At 55.9% G+C, this 18,731-nt stretch overlaps 1 protein-coding gene across 1 annotated transcript; it reads right to left on the bottom strand.

The window, feature by feature from the left end:
- Positions 1–223: 223 nt before the first annotated feature.
- PRKACA (protein kinase cAMP-activated catalytic subunit alpha) lies at positions 224–17,830 on the bottom strand. The gene is made up of 10 exons (XM_082836938.1): positions 17,582–17,830; positions 10,102–10,163; positions 9,519–9,647; positions 6,743–6,841; positions 5,632–5,714; positions 4,729–4,855; positions 4,541–4,636; positions 4,315–4,437; positions 2,106–2,270; positions 224–1,692 (listed from the first exon to the last, which is right to left on the bottom strand). Exons 1-10 carry the CDS (start codon positions 17,625–17,627, stop codon positions 1,567–1,569), a joined length of 1,056 nt encoding a protein of 351 aa, XP_082693064.1. The 5' UTR covers positions 17,628–17,830; the 3' UTR covers positions 224–1,566.
- Positions 17,831–18,731: the final 901 nt, after the last annotated feature.

The following is an 18,731-nucleotide window of genomic DNA, read 5'->3' as shown; positions in this document are numbered from 1 at the left end:
AGCTAAACCCGGTTTTACAAGGACTGCAGACCAGGTGCTGATCAGCCTGGACGCTGTGGTCCGAAATTCCCTTTCCAACCCCCTGGGGGTGTGTGGGTGGGTGACCGAAGTCAGGAACACCAGCGACACTTTTTTTTTAAACAAAACTTTATTGATAATAGTTTTCAAATATGTTTACAACAGCACACTGTTCAAGAGGAAGTTGCGTCCTTCGCAGCACACAGGTTGAATCGCCCCCGCGCCCACCCGGGGCCCCACCCCAGGCCTGAGAGCTCCTCCTGGGATGGGGAGAAATTATGAGAGGGACAAATATGGGGATGAGTGGGGTGACTCCCGACTTTTCTATTGAGAGAAAAAAACCACAATGGGGGGGCGGGGAGAACGGGTGATTGACAGCGGACAGCTAAGCAGAGGAGGAGCGCCCAGGATGGGAGGGGTGGGGGCGGAGGCTCCTGGGTGAATAAAACAAGCAGCCCCTCCCCAGCAACCTTGGCCTTGAACTCTGGGCCGTCTGCGGGGTGGGGGGGGGGGCTTGGCCTCCTTTTGCGGGGGTGGCCTTCCCAACTGAAAGGAGGCTGGACATTAAAATCTAGTTGAGAATAAAATTAAGAAGTTTGGGGAGAGTGTTACTGGGAGGAAAGACCCTGGGCTCGGGGCTCCCCCTCTATCTTTTCAGGGGACAACTCCTCTTTGGCAGGGAGAGGGGCAGCTGCTTTGTCTAGGTCCCGAAGCCCACGGGTGAAGACAGGTCTATTGGGGCAGAAGGGAGTGGGGACTTCCTAAAGGGGCTGAGACCCTTCCAGGCTTGGCAGGGGACCCCGAGGGGGCAGGGGGTCGGGGGAGATTAGCAGCTTGGGGGAGAGGTTGGAACCCCAGCTCCTTCCTTTACAGTCTGCTTCCCAGCCTTGTTAAAATGGATTTGGGGAGGAGGGGCATGGGAAGGGGTGGGAGAGGAAGGAGCGTGGGAGGCATTGGTGGAACTTAAATAAGATTGTAAATTGTTTTTTTAAAATATTGTATTAAGTAGCCCGCTGAACATGTCACTAAAATCTTTCCTTCCCTGGCAAGATTGCTCTGAAGGGAAGGTTACCCTTTCATTCATTTGCCCTTAGAGAGTGGTGCCTGTGGTTTTTTTTTTTTTTTTGGGTGGGGGGCAGGTGGCTGGAGTTAAGTTTGGGCCCCTCTTTCCACACCCTGTCCCTGACACACCAGCAAGACCTGGTCTGACCTGAAGAAGGGAAGAACTGAGAAACTCATTTAAAACAGGCAGAAATGGGCTAGGGTGGGGGTCTGTGGGGGAGGAGGGAGGCAAAAGCAGTAGGGGGGACGGGGGGGGGGCCAGGAGGGAGAAGGGGGTGAGGGGGAGCAGCTGGTGTTTCCCTCCAAATATCTGGGCTTCCTGCTCCCCCTACCCTGGAGGGTGGGGCGGGGGCGGGTGAAATTAGATGCAAGGGACTCTGGGGCCCTCTGGCTGTTCAATCCAACCCTCCCACCCACCACAAAAAAAAAAAAAAAAAAAAAAAAAAGAAACAAAGAAAGAAAACCCATGGGGGCACAGGCACACCCCTAAAACTCAGAAAACTCCTTGCCACACTTCTCACTGATGGAGACTCGGATCTCTTCCTCCTCATAGTCGTCAAAGTTACTCGTGTCCCCAGGGCCTTTAAACTTTGGTATGAAGGGAGCTTCCACCTGGAGAGGGGTCAAGAGCCATTCAGACCTCAGCAGTCAACATAATCATCGTTACAACAATAAATGCGAATGGGCTAACATTCATGAGATCACTTACTCTGACCCAGGCCTGATCTTAGCATTAGGGTATGGACTCATCTTAACAACCCAAGAATCTTATTATAGCCAATTCACCCATGGGGAAACTAATTTCCAGAGAGGGAAGTCTGTTCAAGGTCACAGAGTGGCCAAATGACCCCACAATTCTGTTTCTATACCCCCAATGCTCTAAGTTGCCTTATCTAAACTGACCCAGAGCCCGCAGCCTATTTTCAAATTCCCCTTCCCTTTTCATCTCTCCATTGGCAATACTCCCTGGCTCTTGCCCACCCCCCTCCAAAACCCTCAGAGCACAAGGGGAAGGGGGGGCCTACCTTCCTTTGGTAGATGGCGATCCAGTCGGTCGTGGCAAACCACTTGTGGTTCTTGATGTCATTGACCCCGTTCTTGAGGTTCCCAAAGCGTTTGGTGAGGTCCACCTGCAGAAGGTTCCGCAGCAGATCCTTCAGGTCAGAGCTGAAGTGGGACGGGAACCGCACCTGGAGAGGGGGTAACACAGACAGATTGGGAAGCTGATCTGGAGCTTGGGGAGCCCAGAACACTGCCTTCACCATCCAATTGTCTTATTGGGTGGAGGACCCCAAACCAGAGTGTGCATCGGAATCCCGTTAGAACAGCTTGCTGGGCCCACTGGAGTTTCTGATTCGGGATATCTGATTCAGGTGGGGCCTGAAAGTCTGTATTTCTAGCCACTTCCTGAGCCATGCTGATGCTGCTGGAGAGGTAAGAGCTAGGAGGTTCCCATTTTATTCTTCTGTCTGCACCATGCGGCTTGTGGGATCCTAGTTCCCCAACCAGGGATTGAACCCAGGCCCTCGGCAGTGGAAGTCCACGGAGTCCTAACCACTGGATTGCCGGGGAAATCCAGAGGTTCCCATTTCTATTTCCTGAGAGGAGGAAACTGAGGCTCGGAAGGATTAAACAGCTTGCCCAAGATCACTCAGAGGAGCAGGGCAAGTTGGTTCCGTCTGGGGTCTGCTGGACTCCAGAACTTGCATTCTTAGCCACTGCTTCCTAAGGCAGCTCTGCTAGGGTCTGGGGACTTCAGAAATATTCATGCTTCTGAGAGAAATAATTGTTTGTCTATTTCTCTCTCTGCATAGCTAAGGCTCTTCCATTCTCTGAGGCTCAGTTCAACTCTTCCAGAAACTTTCCCCAAATGCTTTGAGTCCACAGCTTTGTATGCAAGCAGTCACTGGATTTAGAGCTGCAAGAACCGACTTCCAGCACTGCTCTGCCTCTTCCATGCTGTGTGACCTTGGCCACGGCCCTTAACCTCTCTGGGCCTGTGCCTGCCTCTCTGGCACGGGGCAGATATCCCAGGGCTGCATGAGGGAGATAATCCCGCTGAGGGTGCGTGGGAACTGTGAAATGCTACAAAGAAGGGAGTCACGCTCATTTCTCTCCCGCCTCGAAAACTTCTATGGCTTTTTCTTCTTTTTTTTCCCCACTCTGGGCCATTTTCTTGGCAATTTCTGTTCTGCCTGGTGGTAGACACCTCATCTTTCCCTTTTTTAGTGACCCCACTTTGCAGGTGGTGATTCTCTCAACCTCTCTGAGAGGCAAGTGGCTAGTTCCCCAGTTCTGAGATGGATAAGACTCCGAGAAGCGAAGACATTGGCCTGAGGTTTCAAAGCCGATGGGTGGCAGAGCTGGGACTTAGAGCCAGTTCAGCCCACCTAGGCTGAGCTGGGAGCCACTCACACCATTTCCTGGGCCAGATGGAGGGATGGTTGGTCCTCCTGGTGAGGTGGGTGAGCTGCAGTGAGAGGTGGGGTCCCCAACCTCTTTTGAGACGATGCTGCCGTGTGATCTTGAACCAGACATGTCCAATCTCTGCACCTCGGCTTCCTCACTCCCTCAGAGTGGTGGGGTACGACCGAGGGGGTGCATGGGGCAGCGGGTACTTAATGCACTCCGGGGCTCTAACGGTTCCGCCACCCCTTACCCACACCCTGCAAGTTAGAAAGTCTGCATTTGGGAAAGGAGGCAGGGCCTTATGTCCAAAGTGACTCCCCGGAGGGGTCTGGGGTAGCGCCTGGGAACTGAACATGCTTGCTTTTTTGCTGTGAAACTTGTGAAAATTCATGCTAACGGGGCCGACTAGAGACGAGACCAGCCTCCTGGCAGGCAGGGCAGGAGTTTGGGTGAGACCTGGGGTTTTGAAAACCCTTAGGATTTGGGCACTGTGGTCCAGAATCAGACAGCGAGGTTGTGTGAAGTGGTAGCCTCAGTTAGCGTAGTGCGTGTGCCTGGCTTCACCACCTGGCCTGACTTGATCAACTTCTCGATTGTTCTTTTTCTGTTTTTCTTTGGCCGCCCCACACAGCACTCGGGATCTTAGTTCCCCAGCTAGGGATCGAAACTGTGCCCCCTGCAGTGGAAGCAAGCTCAGAGTCCGAACCACTGGACCGCCAGGGAATTCCCTAGGCTGTTCTGACAATGACGATCAGGGCTCCACAGTGAGCAGGACAGGCAGGGAAGGGTCAGGCTTAGGCCTGAGCCCCCATATCCGGGCCTCACCTTCCCAGAGACAATCTTCTCATAGATCTGGATGGGCTGGTCAGCGAAGAAGGGCGGGTAGCCAGCGGCCATCTCATAGATGAGAACCCCCAGGGCCCACCAGTCCACAGCTTTGTTGTAGCCCTGGAGCGAGAGGAGGGGAGCAGGTGAGGGGAGAAGGGTGAGGAGGGGGCCGCTGGCAGTGGAGCAGGCCTCAGAGCGGTGGGAGGGGTAGGGAAGCGCCTACTTTACTCAGGATGATCTCGGGGGCCAGGTACTCGGGGGTGCCGCACAAGGTCCAGGTGCGGCCTTTCACACGCTTGGCGAAACCGAAGTCTGTCACCTGTGGGCACAAGAATGGGCGGTTGGCTGGGAGGGTGGGAGGGTTCAGGCTGTGGCCACCTGGGGCTGCCCCTCGCCCAGCCCAGTGGGCACCTGAATGTAGCCCTGCTGGTCGATAAGGAGGTTCTCCGGCTTCAGGTCCCGGTAGATGAGATCGAGCGAGTGCAGGTACTCAAAGGTCAGGACGATCTGGGCTGCGTAGAAGCGGGCATGGGGCTCACTGATGGGGACAAGCAGGGAGAGGATGGGTGAGAGTGGGTGGCCACACCAGCAGGACCTGCCCACCCCCTAATGGTCCAGCAGGTGGGCCTATCGAGCTGCCTCCAGCCCAGCGATTAAAATGCATCAGCAGAGAAGCCTTATTCATACACAGCCCCAAACTGGAAAGAGCCCAAATGTCCATCCACAGAGGAATGGAATCACAGATTGTGATAGATTCCTATAATGGGATCCTACCCAACACCACCACCAGGACAAACGATGAATATACCCAACAATGTGGCTGGATCACAAAACGATTATGTGAAGCAAGAGAAGAAAGGGACAGAAGAATATGAACTGTGTGATTCCATTTATATCAAGTCCAGACCCAGACCAAACACATTTGTGGTGTTTGAAGCCAGAAAGGACATTTGCCTTTGTTGGGGTGGTGATTTGCCAAGAAAGGCATTTGAGGGAATTTTCTGGGGTGGTGGTTACACATGTGAATGCAGCTGTCAAAACTCATGGAACAGGGTATTGAAAACCTGTGCACTTTATTGTATGTAAAGTGCACATCTATATAAATAAGATAGCACACATTTTAAAATGACACGAAATTGCCCACTTACATGGTGACGCCTAAGTCACCGTGTTTGTTTTGTTTCGTGGTGGCTGAGACGTCGTAGATTCCTCAGCTCGGGGGAACAAGAACCCACAGGGACCTGAAGAGGCCACTTCCACGGACGACACCCATGCACACCCCAGGCCCAGGGTGGCAGAGGGCGTCGGGCTCACCTGAACCTCCCGATCCGCCGCAGGTGTGAGAACATCTCCCCACCAGGCACGTACTCCATGATCATGTATAAATTTGAGTTGTCCTGCGGGAAGCAGCAGCTGATCAGGGCCCCACTCCCCAAGCCCCAGGCCCCACCTGAAGGCAGGTGTCAGACACAAAGCGACAACAACAATTTTGGTTCCCATGTGAAGCGCGTTCCAAGCGCCAGGCACTGTGCTCACTGATTACCTGTCTCATTTCATTCTGCCCGTGAGAAAGAAGGGGCAGCCATGATCCTGCTTACGGGGGCCAAAAGTGAGGGCTGGCTAGAGGTACATCAGGGACCTGGCTGGCATGCCTGCGCTGCAGAGAGAACTCTGTGGTGGCTCCTGTCTGTGACTGTCTTGAGCAAGGCTCTTGGGGCCACACTTTTGTCATCTGTCAAATGGGACCAGGATGGGCTACAGATTTCGTGAGTCCCCCCCTCAAAATAAAAGTGAGGCCCCTTGTTAAAAAAATGATTATGAATTTCAAGATGGTGGCAGCAGAGCCTTAAACAAAGCCTGGGGTCCTTGTGACTGCTGGGGTCACAGGCCCCGAGGGGCCTTTCCCAACTCTCACAGTCATGGCTTAGGACGGCACTCAAAACAGCTCACGCAGGGTGCTCATGATGCGGTTGGAACTGTCATGGCAGCCCCACCACGTGGGGCCTGCCATGATCCCCATTTTACAGATGAAGAAACTAAGGCTCATGGGGGGTGAAGTTTCTTGCCAGGGTCACACCGCCAGGAAGTGCAAGGCTGGGATTTGAACCCAGGCTGAGCGGCAGTTTGTGGCTGTGTGTCAGGTTCTTGCTGTAAATGGATCGATGATTTTGAGGGATGTTATCCAGGTTGGGGGACTTGCCCAAGGTTATCAAGCTATAAGTTGGCAGGCCCAGCTGAACTTGGGGTCTATGAGAGCCCCAGGCTGACTTGCCCTCCACCCCCGGGGGCCTTCTTCACCGCTCCCCGATCAGTGGGTCTGCCTTTTCGGGCAACCACTGGTTGTGGTTGGCTGAGCCCCAGCTCTGGGAACCCAGAGGCTGCGCCACCCGGCAGTGGCCCTGGTCTGCGGCCGCTGGGACCCCACCTTGAACGAGAACTCGAGTTTGACAAGGAACGGAAAGTTGACCGCTTGCAGGATGCGCTTTTCGTTCAGGGTGTGCTCGATCTGCTTCAGCTTTACCACCTGCAGGGGTGGGAGAGGAGCGAGGAGCGGGTGTGAGAGAGCTCTTTTCTTCCCTGCCACCCAAAAGTAGATGTGCCAGGGCCGGGCTGGGTCCTCCGTCCAGAATCGTTTGAGTGCCTGGGGCCTGTCAAGCCCTGGGCTGGGTGCCTGTCCCCACATGGCATGCAGTTCAGGGCAGGAACACATGAGTCACCAGGCCACAGGGGTCAGAGCTGTGGTGGGGGAAGCTTGGGGCCTGTGGATGCCCAGATAAGGCATCCGGTGAAGCCTGGGGAGTCAGAGAAGGCTTCCTGGAGGAAGGGGCAGCTGAGTTGAAACCAAACAGACAGGTGGGAGTAGCACCCAAGGGGTGGGGATTTAGAAATACCTTCCCTGCATCTAGAGGACACTCCGCCCCCCACAACCACTTGAACCCAGGGCTAATTCCTCCTCAGCCCTCAGCTGTCCCCAGCAGCCGTCTCACACTCTCTGACAGGAGCCCTGAGGGGTATGCAATGGGAGCATGCAAGTTTGGAAGCCCAGATGCAGAGAGGGAGGGTGCCGTGCCCAAGTTCACATGCAGCTAGTCAACATCAGTCCAGCCTGTCACACGCAGGCAGCCTGGCCCCTTGGTCAGCTCTAAGCCCCACTGCACTGGGGCTTTTTCTGCTTTGCTCACAGCTACATCCTTTGGGTCTATACCTGCACCGTCCAGTAGATTCCTCACTAGCCACATATGGTTGCTGAGTACTTGAAATGTGGTTCGTTGGCTGGGGAACCAAGTTTAAAATTTGAAGAATCTAACATGAAAATTTAAGGCTTCCCTGGGGGCGTAGTGGTTAAGAATCCACCTGCCAACGCAGGGGACACGGGTTTGAGCCCTGGTCTGGGAAGATCCCACATGCCGCGGAGCAACTAAGCCCGTGCGCCACAACTACTGAGCCCGCACGCCACAACTACTGAAGCCCTTGCGCCTAGAGCCCGTGCTCCGCAACAAAGAGAAGCCACCGCACTGAGAAGCCCGCGCACCGCAACGAAGAGTAGCCCCTGCTCTCTGCAACTAGAGAAAGCCTGTGCTCAGCAACGAAGACCCAAGGCAGACAAAAAGAAGAAAAGAAAAAAATATATATATATAGTGAAAATTTAGGGACTTCCCTGGCAGCACAGTGGTTAAGAATCCACTTGCCAATGCAGGGGACACAGGTTTGAGCCCTGGTCTGGGAAGATCCCACATGCTGTGGAGCAACTAAGCCCGTGTGCCACAACTACTGAGTCTGCACTCTAGAGCCTGTGAGCCACAACTACTGAGCCCATGTGCCACAACTACTGAAGCCCTCGTGCCTAGAGCCTGCGCACTGCAAAGAAGAGTACCCCTCGCTCGCTGCAACTAGAGAAAGTCCATGCACAGCAACGAAGACCCAACTCAGCCAAAAATAAAGAAAGAAATAAAGAAATTAAAAAAAAAGAAAATTTAAAAACTGATACTTGGCACAGTTACCAGACAACTTTCAAGCCTGTTTGGAACAACCTGGGCTATGTGAATCTGCTTTTTCAATTTCTCTACTTTTTCTTGTCTTTCCAGTGAAAATTAACATCTGAATGGAGATGTGTTATATGTGTAAAATGCACGCTGGATTTCTAAGACTTAGTACGGAAAAAAAGAATGTAAAATGTCTCATTAAGGATATTTCTACACTGGATACATACATTTAAATGATAATATTGTAGATATACTGGCTTAGTTACAACATATTGTTAAAATGAATTCTGCCTTTTTTAAACTTTTAAAACTAGGATTCTAGGGAATTCCCTGGTGGTTCAGTGGTTAGGACTCCATGCTCTCACTGCCGAGGGCCCAGGGCTCAATCCGTGGCTCGGGAACTAAGATCCTGCAAGCCACGCAGTGCTACCAAATAAATAAAAATAAATAAAATGAGGATTCTAGAAAATTTAAAACCATATGTGGCTTGTGTGATATGTCTCCTGGATGGTGCTGCTCTAGAGCATCGCCTGGCAAAAAGTAGGGTTTCAAAAATATTTACAGGGGCTTCCCTGGTGGCGCAGTGGTTGGGAGTCCGCCTGCTGATGCGGGGGATACGGGTTCGTGCCCCGGTCCGGGAGGATCCCACATGCCGCGGAGCGGCTGGGCCCGTGGGCCATGGCCGCTGGGCCTGAGCGTCCGGGGCCTGTGCTCCGCAACGGGAGAGGCCCCAGCGGTGAGAGGCCCGTGTACCGCAAAAAAAAAAAAAAAAAAAAAAAAAAAAAAAAAAATTTACAAAGGGCAGGGGGTGGTGTGATGAATTGGGAGATTGGGATTGACATATATACACTAATATGTATAAAATGGATAACTAATGAGAACCTGCTGTATAATAAAATAAAATAAAATTCAGAAACAAAATATTTACAGAAAGAAGGTCTGTGTAAACATCGCTTCCCCCAGGAAGACTTCTGGCTTCCTCGATACAGGCTAGGTGTCTGAGCCCGTGTGGGCTTTACGTCTTAGGGTGCTTTTCCTCCTGGGGAAAGCTTCCTGAAGGCAGCGTGGTACCCTTCCTGCCCTTGGGTCTGGTACATTAGGGAGGCTCAGGAAATAGCTGGTGAGTGGATAGGTGGGAAGACCACTCCAGGTGGTGGGAAGAGCCCAGGCAAAGCCCTGGTGGCTGGGACCAGGGCCTCGTGGCAGGGCTGGGCTCACCTTCTGTTTGTCGAGGATCTTCATGGCGAAGTGGTTCCCGGTCTCCTTGTGCTTCACCAGCATCACCCGCCCGAAGGAGCCCGTGCCGAGGGTCTTGATTCGTTCAAACTGATCCAGATGGGCTGTATTCTGTGGGCACAAGGGTCTGGAGGGTCAGGGACCACCCCCCGACACCCCGTCTAGCCTGCTAGGCCAAAGTTCGGGGTGTTCCCTCTGCAACCAGCAGAGGGGGCCCTGGGGACCAGGTGGAGCTAGGGGGGTGAGGACAGGGGGTGGAAAAACAAGATGGCGGAGGGTACATTCCTCAAGGCTGGTGGCAGGGGCCAGATCCGGCCCTGGCCTGGGGCCCAGGAGCTGCTGGCAGCTGCCTGGGGGGCAGGGGCTGCCAGTTGGATGGGATTGGTGGGGTGGGGGAACCTGGCAGTGAGTGATCAGGTGCCCCCATGGGCATCTAGGGAGAGAATGAGGGCAGGTCTGGAGCCCTCCACAGGGCCGTAAAATCCTAGCCATGGCACAGGGATGCAGTTGAGGGGCAGGGGGCTGTCAGCTATCCCTCCCAGGGCTCTGTACCCAGGGGGCTTACCTGAGCAGGATTTTCCCATTTTTTAAGAAAATCTTCTTTGGCTTTGGCTAAGAATTCTTTCACTGAAAGGAAAAGAGGAGAGCGTGAGATGGAGGCCCCATCTCGTTGGCGTGGGCCTGGGCTATTCCTGGGGAGAGGCCGGTTTGTGGAAAGTGGGGTGCAGTCGTCTCAATCCAGAGCCTGACCTTCTCCCAGTGCCTTCGGGTGTCCTGGCTGAGTCTGAGGGTAGCCTGGTGGGGGGGCCCTGATCTGGGCTGGGGTCTGGGGTCTCCTTTACTACAGAGAGGTGGGGTCCAGCCTCAATTCTGTCCCAAATGGGGGACAGGGCAATTCGGGGGTCACTCTCAGGGGGACAGAGAGCGGCGCCCAGGCCAGCCCACCCCCACTCGCCCCAGTTCTGACTGACATTCCAGGGCCAGGGGACGACGCCAGCCGAGGTATTTATAGCCTCGGGATTTGGCTGTTCCTCTGGCCCCTTCTCTGGGGAGGCCGGCCCAGGGTGGAGGCCTCTGGGGCTCGGGTAGCAGGCGCCCTTGGGGGGTTCAGCTGTTGCCTTGGCCCCCGGCTGGCTCCATTCCCACCTTTGCCAATGGAGGGGGCCTCGTTCCAGAGCTCGCTCAAGGGAAGCCTCGCCTGATGCCTGCCCCCTACAGGCCCTTCAGCACCCCAAGGCGAACATCACCGTCTGGCTAACATTGAAGACTTCCTGGCGGACCCTGGGCTTGCTGCTTCGCGTCCACTATCTCATTTGGTTCACTTGTCAACTTTCATTTTAACCATTCTGTTTACCACCCTAGGAAACTGAGGCCTGAAAACAGGCATTCCCGCCCATGTGGAGAGGCAGCCCGGCAAAACAGTTAAGGGCCAGGACTCTGGGATAAGATCAAGTTCAGATCCCAGCCTGGTCCCTGATGAGCTATGTGACCTTAGGCAACTGATCGCACCTCTGGGCCTTGGTTTTCCTCATCTGTAAAATGGGGATAATAATAGTAATGACCTGGTGGGGTGGTTGTGAAGACTGAATGAGTTAATCTTGGCAAAGGGGGTTTGGATGGTGGCCGGTACAGGGGTTAGTGCCATATAAATGTCAGCTATTAATTTTGCTTTTAAGTAGTTTTTAAAATGGAGATATAAAATACAGGAGGAGCACTGAGTGCTCAAATCTTAAATGCTCAACCTGATGGATTCTTACGGTATGGACGTGTCCTTCTAACCGTCCCCTGGGGTCAGGTGCGCGGTTGTTCAGGGACCCTCCCTGAGTGCCAGCTCTGTGCTGAGTGCTTTCCATGCTTAATTCCTACACTGATGGCTCAGAGCTGCTATGACTCTCATTGTACCCATGAGAAGACTGGTCTCAGATCACTTCCCGGACCCCACTGCCCACGAGGTCAACTGCTTTGCTTCTGACTGGTTGCAGGGCACCAGGATGGCCCATGGACAGAGCTGTCCTCAACCCTGATGTTCCTGGGACGGATGCCACCCTGAGGGGTCCTGCACACTGGTACTTTGGCCTTGCCTGTCAGATATCTGCCTATCTCACCCATATGCAGTGCAGGAACCCCCACAGCCTTTTGAGTAGCCACCCCCCCGCCCCCCATCACCCGCAAGGCTCTCCCTCAGCATCTGCAGAGAAGAGCCTTCCGTGGAGCTGCAAGCGTGGCAGATGGAGGAGAGACTGTGGGCTAGGAAAGCCCTACAAAGAATGACCAGGCGGAGAGGGGGTGGTCAAGGAATGGCCGAGAGTCCTAGGCTGGTGCCTGGCTGAGCCACCAACTGTCTGAGGCCTCCCTGAGCCTGGGGGCTGCACCACATCCAATGCTTTCTCTGGCAGAATCTTTCTTGACACACAACACATTCCAAACGTACACACTGAATTCTGGATGAAGGTGGGGGTGAAGGCACCCTCTTGGGATTCTACCGTCACTCACCCAGAAAGGCAGAGAGGAGCGAGTTTAAGAGGAACCCAGGAGAAAGCCTGGTCCTGCTTCCTCTTTTGCTCTCAGCAAAATCCCTGAGAACTGCCATGTCCTGTTTTTCCCGCCTTGGTGGGTCTGTCTGTCTGCTGGTACCCCACTAGGAGGCTCCACACGGTGCCTTGACTCTGACACAGCCCTGTTCTGGCCTTTCGAAATGCTGAAGGGTCCAGGCTGTGTGCTCTCTGGTGCTATCAGCTTGCCAGATTTGGGGATGGGGCACAGGGAGTGGCAGTACCAGAAAGAGTGGGCAGATAAAGAGGGATAATGATGGGGGGAACCCCAGCCAGGAGCCCCCATACTCACCTCTGCTTCCTGCCTCTTCCAGCAGAGGGCAAAATGGGGGGTAGAGTGGGATGGGGTGATCTGGGGCCCATCTACCCCTGGCCAGCGAGGCTCAGGGTGCTGGCTCTGCTTAGGTGCCCAGAGGGTGCAGCGCAGGTAGCCCAGGAAACGGACAATCACATGGCCCCAGAGAAGCAGCTGCAGCCACAGCTGGAAGGTGGTCTCTGAGTCCCCATCCCAGCCTCTACCTGACCCCAGATCCATCCCAGGCCTCCCTAAGCTCTCCTGGAACCTTCCCTTTGCAGGGAAACCAGGAATACGCAGAGCCTCTGAGCTGGCTTCCTCGGGAAGGCCTCGGGGGACAGGGGAGGAGGAGCTGGTTGCCAGGGAAGCATTTAAAGGTACCTGCTCCCGCTGGCCAAGGTTTGTAAAGGCCCCTCCTTGGCAGGAGGTGGTGGGAAGATTGTCCTGAGGGTGTCCCTCCTCAGGCTGGCCTGCCTGTCCTGGGGGTGGGGTGCTAAAGCTAACTTCCCGTTCCAGGGACTACACTGCTCCCGGGCTGCCAGGCCCTGCCTTTCTCGGTGGGTGCTGGACTACCCTGAGGATGACACCCAATGTGCCCAGGGCAGTGCCCACTGGGCAGAGGGGAAGGAGTTAAGGCTCAGGCCCAGGCAGCAGCTGGGGCCTCCCTGGGGGCCAAAGAGGCCCCAGAGCTCCGTTAATTAGCCGAAAGAGCAGCTGGAGAGAAAGGCGGGAGTGGGGGGGGGCAGTGAGAGCTACCCTATCTCCTCCCCCAAGTGCTCTTTGAACCTGGAGCCCCCAAATTCTGCTACTTTGAGAAAGAAATGGGTACATCTGACTTTGTCTTGCTTCTATGCAGGGGCGGAGGGGGGAATGGCATCCTGGGATGTCCTTGGCCTCTATCAAACCTTGCCCTGTGCTTGGCTCTGCTCTCAGCCATGCAAGTCCAAACCGGAAACGAAACGCTAAACCCTGGGGTGGGGGAGGGGGAGGCAGCCTTGACCATCTTCCTCCTTCTTTCCAGATCCCAAAAGAAGTGGAGGGTCAGTGGCAGCTTCTCCCGAGAGTGCCTGGCACCCATGGCCCCTGCTGACAACAGGAAGTGGCAGAGAAGGGAAACCCAGCTGGCTGCTGTCTTTAGAGCTTGTCAGCCGGCCCATGTCTCCCACAGGAGGGGTGCCAGCCTCCACCGTGGTCCGGATTCAATTGGAGCTCACAGAGAGAGCATCCCTCAAAAAGCCAGGGCCCCATCAGGAGGCAGGAGCCCAGCCTCAGACCCCTCCAGACAACAATCTCAGGACCTGCTACTCCCCGAAACCTGGTTGTCCTGGAAATTCTGGGGCCGGAAAACCAAGCCCTGGACTGGACCATCCCCCAGCCTGAGCTGGACCCCAACACTGGACTGGACCGACCCGCAGTCTGATGGACCCTCATTCTATACTGGGCCACTGTCCATTATGACGTGGACTCCATCACTGAGCTGGACCAACCCCCAATCTGAGCTGAACCTCAACACTGAGCTGGACTACCCCATTGCCCGGCTCTGAGCTGGACCCCCGCTCTGGGTGACCATCCCCTCCGTGTCTGAACTGAACCACCCATCTCGCCTGCTCTTCCCCAGGCCCCCCAGCTCAGGGTTGTTAGTAAGGGAGGGTTTCTAGGGCCAGCCAGGGGTCCACAGACTTTTCCTCTTCACCTGTTCCCTAAACTCTACTGCAGTCCTTCCCTGACTTGAGTGTCAGAGAGTGCCTGGTAAGTTGCTATAGCAACAGGGCTCAGCCTCACCATTGCTGGGGTTGGAAGCCATCACTCAAGTCTTCCTCTCAGGTCACCAGGACTATGGTGGCTGGGAAGGCTCATGAGACCTGCTGCACCAGCTTGGCTGCCCATCCCCAAAGCCCTGACTATAGGGGGAGCCAGGGAGTTGCGGGGTGGTGTCAGGAAAAGAAAGCCAACCTGGGGCCAGTGGGGGTGCAGGGAAGGGGCAGAGAGGACCCTCAAGCTTCTGTAAGCCTGGTTGGGCTAAAGGAAAAGCTGCCTTGGCATGACCCTCTTGGGCACCCATACAACTGCCAACGCACAGACAGTGTTTGGCCCTTTCGGACTTCTGTAGTACGTTAGAGGGCCACAATTCTTCCCATTTAGAGACCTCTTGGGGGGCAGTTCTCACTCTCGGAGACTGGATCTGCTTGTCCCTGGGACCTGGTGGGGGGGGATGGTATCTGGAGGGCTCCTTCTCACCAGACCTGTCCCTTCTCCCATGGACCAGCTCTCAGGGGTGCCTTTGGTCAGGGCAGCCAAGGCCTGAGCCCCACTTGGCCGCCTGTCCCAGGGCCTCTTGAGGCCACTGCCCTCTCTCAATTCCTCCAGCTTGCTCGGGGCCCAGGGCTTGGTCTTGTTTTTCTCTGCCCTCTTAGCATCTTACCCAGGCTCTGGCAACTTTGGGTACAGATTTCCCTCACCCCACCCCAGGGCTCATTCTGGATCCCTACCCTCTTGGGAGGAAGCCAATGCTGTCCTGCCCCGGCATGGAGCCGGTAGTATAGGGGGCTGCGGGATGCTGAACTGGTGCCTACTAAGGTTCGGTCATCTTCCTTACTCCAGTAGGGCTGACATCTGGCAGATGAAATTCAGGTGCCCCCTGCAGGCTGGCCTGGCTACTACTACCCCACCCCCAGCCGACCCTGGTTACGAGAAGGCAAATTTTGTCTTAACTCCATCCTCTCAGAATTGGAGATTTGAAGCGAAGAGGGGCTCCCTGCCTCATCCTATTTCCTTCTCTGAGAGCCCCTGCAAGCCTCTGGAAGGAAGTACAGCTTAGGGCCTTTCCCAAAGTGTGACATAGGTCCCACTGGCGGGGCATGAAATGATTTTAGGGATGTTTCACTTTTCTAGTTACATTGTATTTTAATGCATATCAGAGAGAATATCACTGGCACAGCAATCCTGTGATTTCATTTATAATATTGCTTAGGACAGATCAAAATTTACATCTGAACAAAAGCGAGTCAAAATTTTTATTTAAGTTAACAAAATAGAAGTGAATATAGTAAAAATCAGGGAGGCGGCTTGAGAATGTTTGAGTTGGGAAACCCTGGGGTCCAGGAAGTTGTCTGGTAGGTGGATCTGGATGTGAATCCTGCCTCTGTGGCATCATCTATGTCAAACTCAGAGAGCTTGTTTGGAAAATTCAGATAACAGCCCGCTATGAAAAATCACTCGAGCAGATAGATCTGTGGAGACCATTTAGCCTGGCACATCCTAGATGCCCAGTAAACAGTGGCTCTATTTCACCTTGATAGTCCATTCCTGGGTGTCCGGCCTGTGCTCTGAATTAGTGGTTCCTTCCGAAGCCTCTGATCTTTTTCTTAGGGCTCCTTTTCCTTGCGTGGCTTTCCACCCCCACTCCCCACTGCATGTGTTTGATACGCCTTGAAAGTTTTCCAGGACTATGTCATCTCCCCAACTTTCAACTGAGCCACTGCAATGTACAGCTGCCTGCCTCCACCTTCCACCTCTCAGCCGGTCTCACCTGCTGGGGGCCCGGCCCCTCCCCCTCTGCCTAGTCCCCTCCAAGCTCATGCCCAGACCTTTTTTGGTCACTACCCACCTGCTCCTCTGTCATCAAGCGCTCAGCTACAGGCACTTGCCTTCCCGTCCCCCACCCATCGGTGACATGTCAGGCCTCTCCATGGTTGCTCAGTGACTCTGAGTTCTGCCATTTGAGTCTGGGTGGGAATAAAGTTCCCTGGCTTTCATGCCTGGGTCTTTCTGGGAGGGAACATTCAGGGAACTCAGACACTGGGGTTTGAGACCAGTAACTGGGAAGAGCATATTTTGATGTGGCCATTCCTTTTCAACTCTATTTCTGGGTAACTGGAAGGGGATCCTAGCTGAGGTCCAGCTTTAGGCCTGGAGTGATGACAATTTAAGAGCTGGAGGACTTGAGGAAGGGGCTGGAGACCATTTCTGAAGGCATTTCCAGATAAAGAATCTCTTTCCCCGGCTGGCTGGAAAAGGCCAATATATTTGGGAGCTGAGGGGGAAATAGTCCCCTCTCTGGCTGAACGCTGGGAATGATCAGAATCTGTTTGTCTCTTGGCAAAGCAAGTCATTAGATGTCAACCACTTCTCTTCCCAACTGCCATCCCTTGATACCTCCTTCTCACCATCCCAGCTCAAGCTGAATGAGCCTTGCTAAACCCAGACCCTCTTGATCCTCTACTTTTCATCCCAAGCCAGGAGCGGGTGAAGAAGCCTGGGGGACTGGGTGAATGACAGAGCCTCAGTTGTGAAACAACCATTTATTGAAGGGCCCTCCAAGGAGCCTAGAGCTCACGGAACAGCAGGAGATGGGAAGGGGCTCTCTGCTGACACCCCCCCCCCGCCCCAACCCCGGAAAGAGGATGCAATGAATTCCAGCAAGATCGGCTCAAACTTGGCTTTTGAAGCACAGAAGTAGTTCTCTAGGTTCATAAACAGTCTGCTACCCCAGCCAGGGACAGACGCTTGCTTGGAGGAGGAGGCACAGCAGAGAAGCAGAGTGACAGAGTGAGAGAGGGGCAGAGGGACCCAGAAAGATCCTGTCCCCCATGCCAAGTGACACAGAAGAGAAAAACAATGCTGGAGGTGGCTCTGGGAAGTGCTCAAAGGGGACAGAGTGGGTTTGGAGGGGGGCTGTGATAAGGTGAAGAGGGGAAGGGCAGGAGAAAGATGGCGGGGGCTGGAGGGGGGGAGGGGTGTGGTCACCAAGTGGCCAAGGTCCCTGCGGGGTGGAGGCATACCCCATAGCACTCCCAGACTGGCAGAGGCCTGGGTCGGGGTTTGGCAGTGGGTCACATCTGTGTAAGAGGTGAGTGAGGAAGTGGAGGGATTAGAATCTGGGGAGAGGGACCAGGAGAGGAGACAGTGGGGTGGTGACAGGGCCCCATGTGGGGCCCCAGCGGTCATACGTACCATGGTTGGCAGTGACAGCTGGGGGGGAGCACAGTCTTTGCAGTGGGGGGCGGTCTTTGGCAAGGGGGCTCCTACGGGGCCATCTGCGGGCCTTGGGCCCCAACCTTGGACAGGCAGGGGAAGGGGCGCTGAGGGGTAAGCACAGAGAAATGGGGGGGCGCGTAGGGGGAGGGGCCAGGCAGTGATGGATAGGGAGGGGGCTGGCAGCGCGGGGCCGGGATCGGGGTCACGGCCCGGGCACTCACCGCTCTCTTGCTCGCTGCCCTTCTTGGCCGCGGCGGCGTTGCCCATCGCGGCGGCGGCGGCCGGGGCCGGTCCCGGAGCTGCGGCGCGGCGGGTGCTGGAGGCGGCCCGCGGCCCCGGAGCGCGCTGGGCGGCGGCGGCGGCGGCCCCTCGGGTTGGCTGCGCTGGCTGCGGCGCCGCGACCCCCGCCCAGCCCCTGCTTCCCGCGTCTCTCCGCGCCCGCCCGCCCGGGAACCTCAGCCCAAGTCCGCTGCTGCTGTCCGTGACGCCCCCGCAGCCCGCAGCTCATTGGCCTAGGCCGCCCTGACTGACGGTGCTGCGCCGCCGCCCATTGGTTCTCCGTGACCCTCCCGTGCTGCCATAGGCTCTCGGCCCCATGACTCGCCCCTAGGACGCCTGGCCACTCGCGCGCTTGCGAGGCCCCAGCTGGGCGGGCCTACGCGTCTGACTGGCCGAGGCTCGCGACAGGACCTGGGGTCCGCCCAGCGAGGCCGCCAATTGGCGGAGGCGCGCTGTCCGGCAAGCCCCCGGCAGAACGTTCAGTGTCAATCCGGGGGTGAGAGGGCGGGGCGGAGGTGCAGTCTGCTGCCCGGGCCCGCCCGGCGGGGCGGCGGAGGCTGGCGGGCGGCGGCGGAGCCGCGCTCCGAGGCCCAGAAGGCGGTCCAGGCGGGCGCTCGCCCGGGTCCGTGCGCGCCGCAGTCCCCCGCCCCCGCTCAGTGCTGCAGCGGCTGCCGGCCAGCCAAGGTTGGCGCCGCGGCCCCCCCACCCCAACCCCGGCGCAGCCGCTGTCCACCTGCCAGCGGGGGAGGGGCGCGGCAAGCGCCGCGGGTCATAGGTCTCCGAGCCGCCAGCCGTCGTCATTCATAAGGCCTGGCGCAGGACAGCAGCAGCAGGCCCAGGGTCCATGCCGGGGTCCTCCTGGGTCTCCCTCAGCTACAGCCCGAGCTTCAGGAGGATGCTGAGCTCCGGGAGGGGGGCGCTCAGTAGCCATCCCTTTGCTGGGTGCCCACGCTGGGCTCATGCCAGTAGTAAGAGCTGGCACTTGTTAAATACATTACTTCGTACCACACTCCTGTCACGTAGGTACTAGTCTCATCACTCCCATTTTACAGATGAGGAATCTGGGGCACAGACAGACTGAGGATTCCCTCT

Source organism: Leucopleurus acutus (genome assembly GCF_964270905.1).
Source record: "Leucopleurus acutus genome assembly, chromosome: 3".
NCBI classification, from domain to species: domain Eukaryota; kingdom Metazoa; phylum Chordata; class Mammalia; order Artiodactyla; family Delphinidae; genus Leucopleurus; species Leucopleurus acutus.
Note: the sequence above shows the minus strand (reverse complement) of the source record. Positions and strands in the feature narration are given on the sequence as shown.

What these genes read in the sequence shown, in the direction of transcription:
- PRKACA (XM_082836938.1), bottom strand. Translation starts at nt 17,627, where the DNA reads ATGGGCAACGCCGCCGCGGCCAAGAAGGGCAGCGAGCAAGAGAGCG. An exon ending in ACCAGCAGGGCTACATTCAG is followed by an intron (nt 4,637 to 4,728) that starts GTGCCCACTGGG and finishes TTGTGCCCACAG; the next exon opens with GTGACAGACTTCGGTTTCGC. An exon ending in CCGAGATCATCCTGAGTAAA is followed by an intron (nt 4,438 to 4,540) that starts GTAGGCGCTTCC and finishes CTCTCGCTCCAG; the next exon opens with GGCTACAACAAAGCTGTGGA.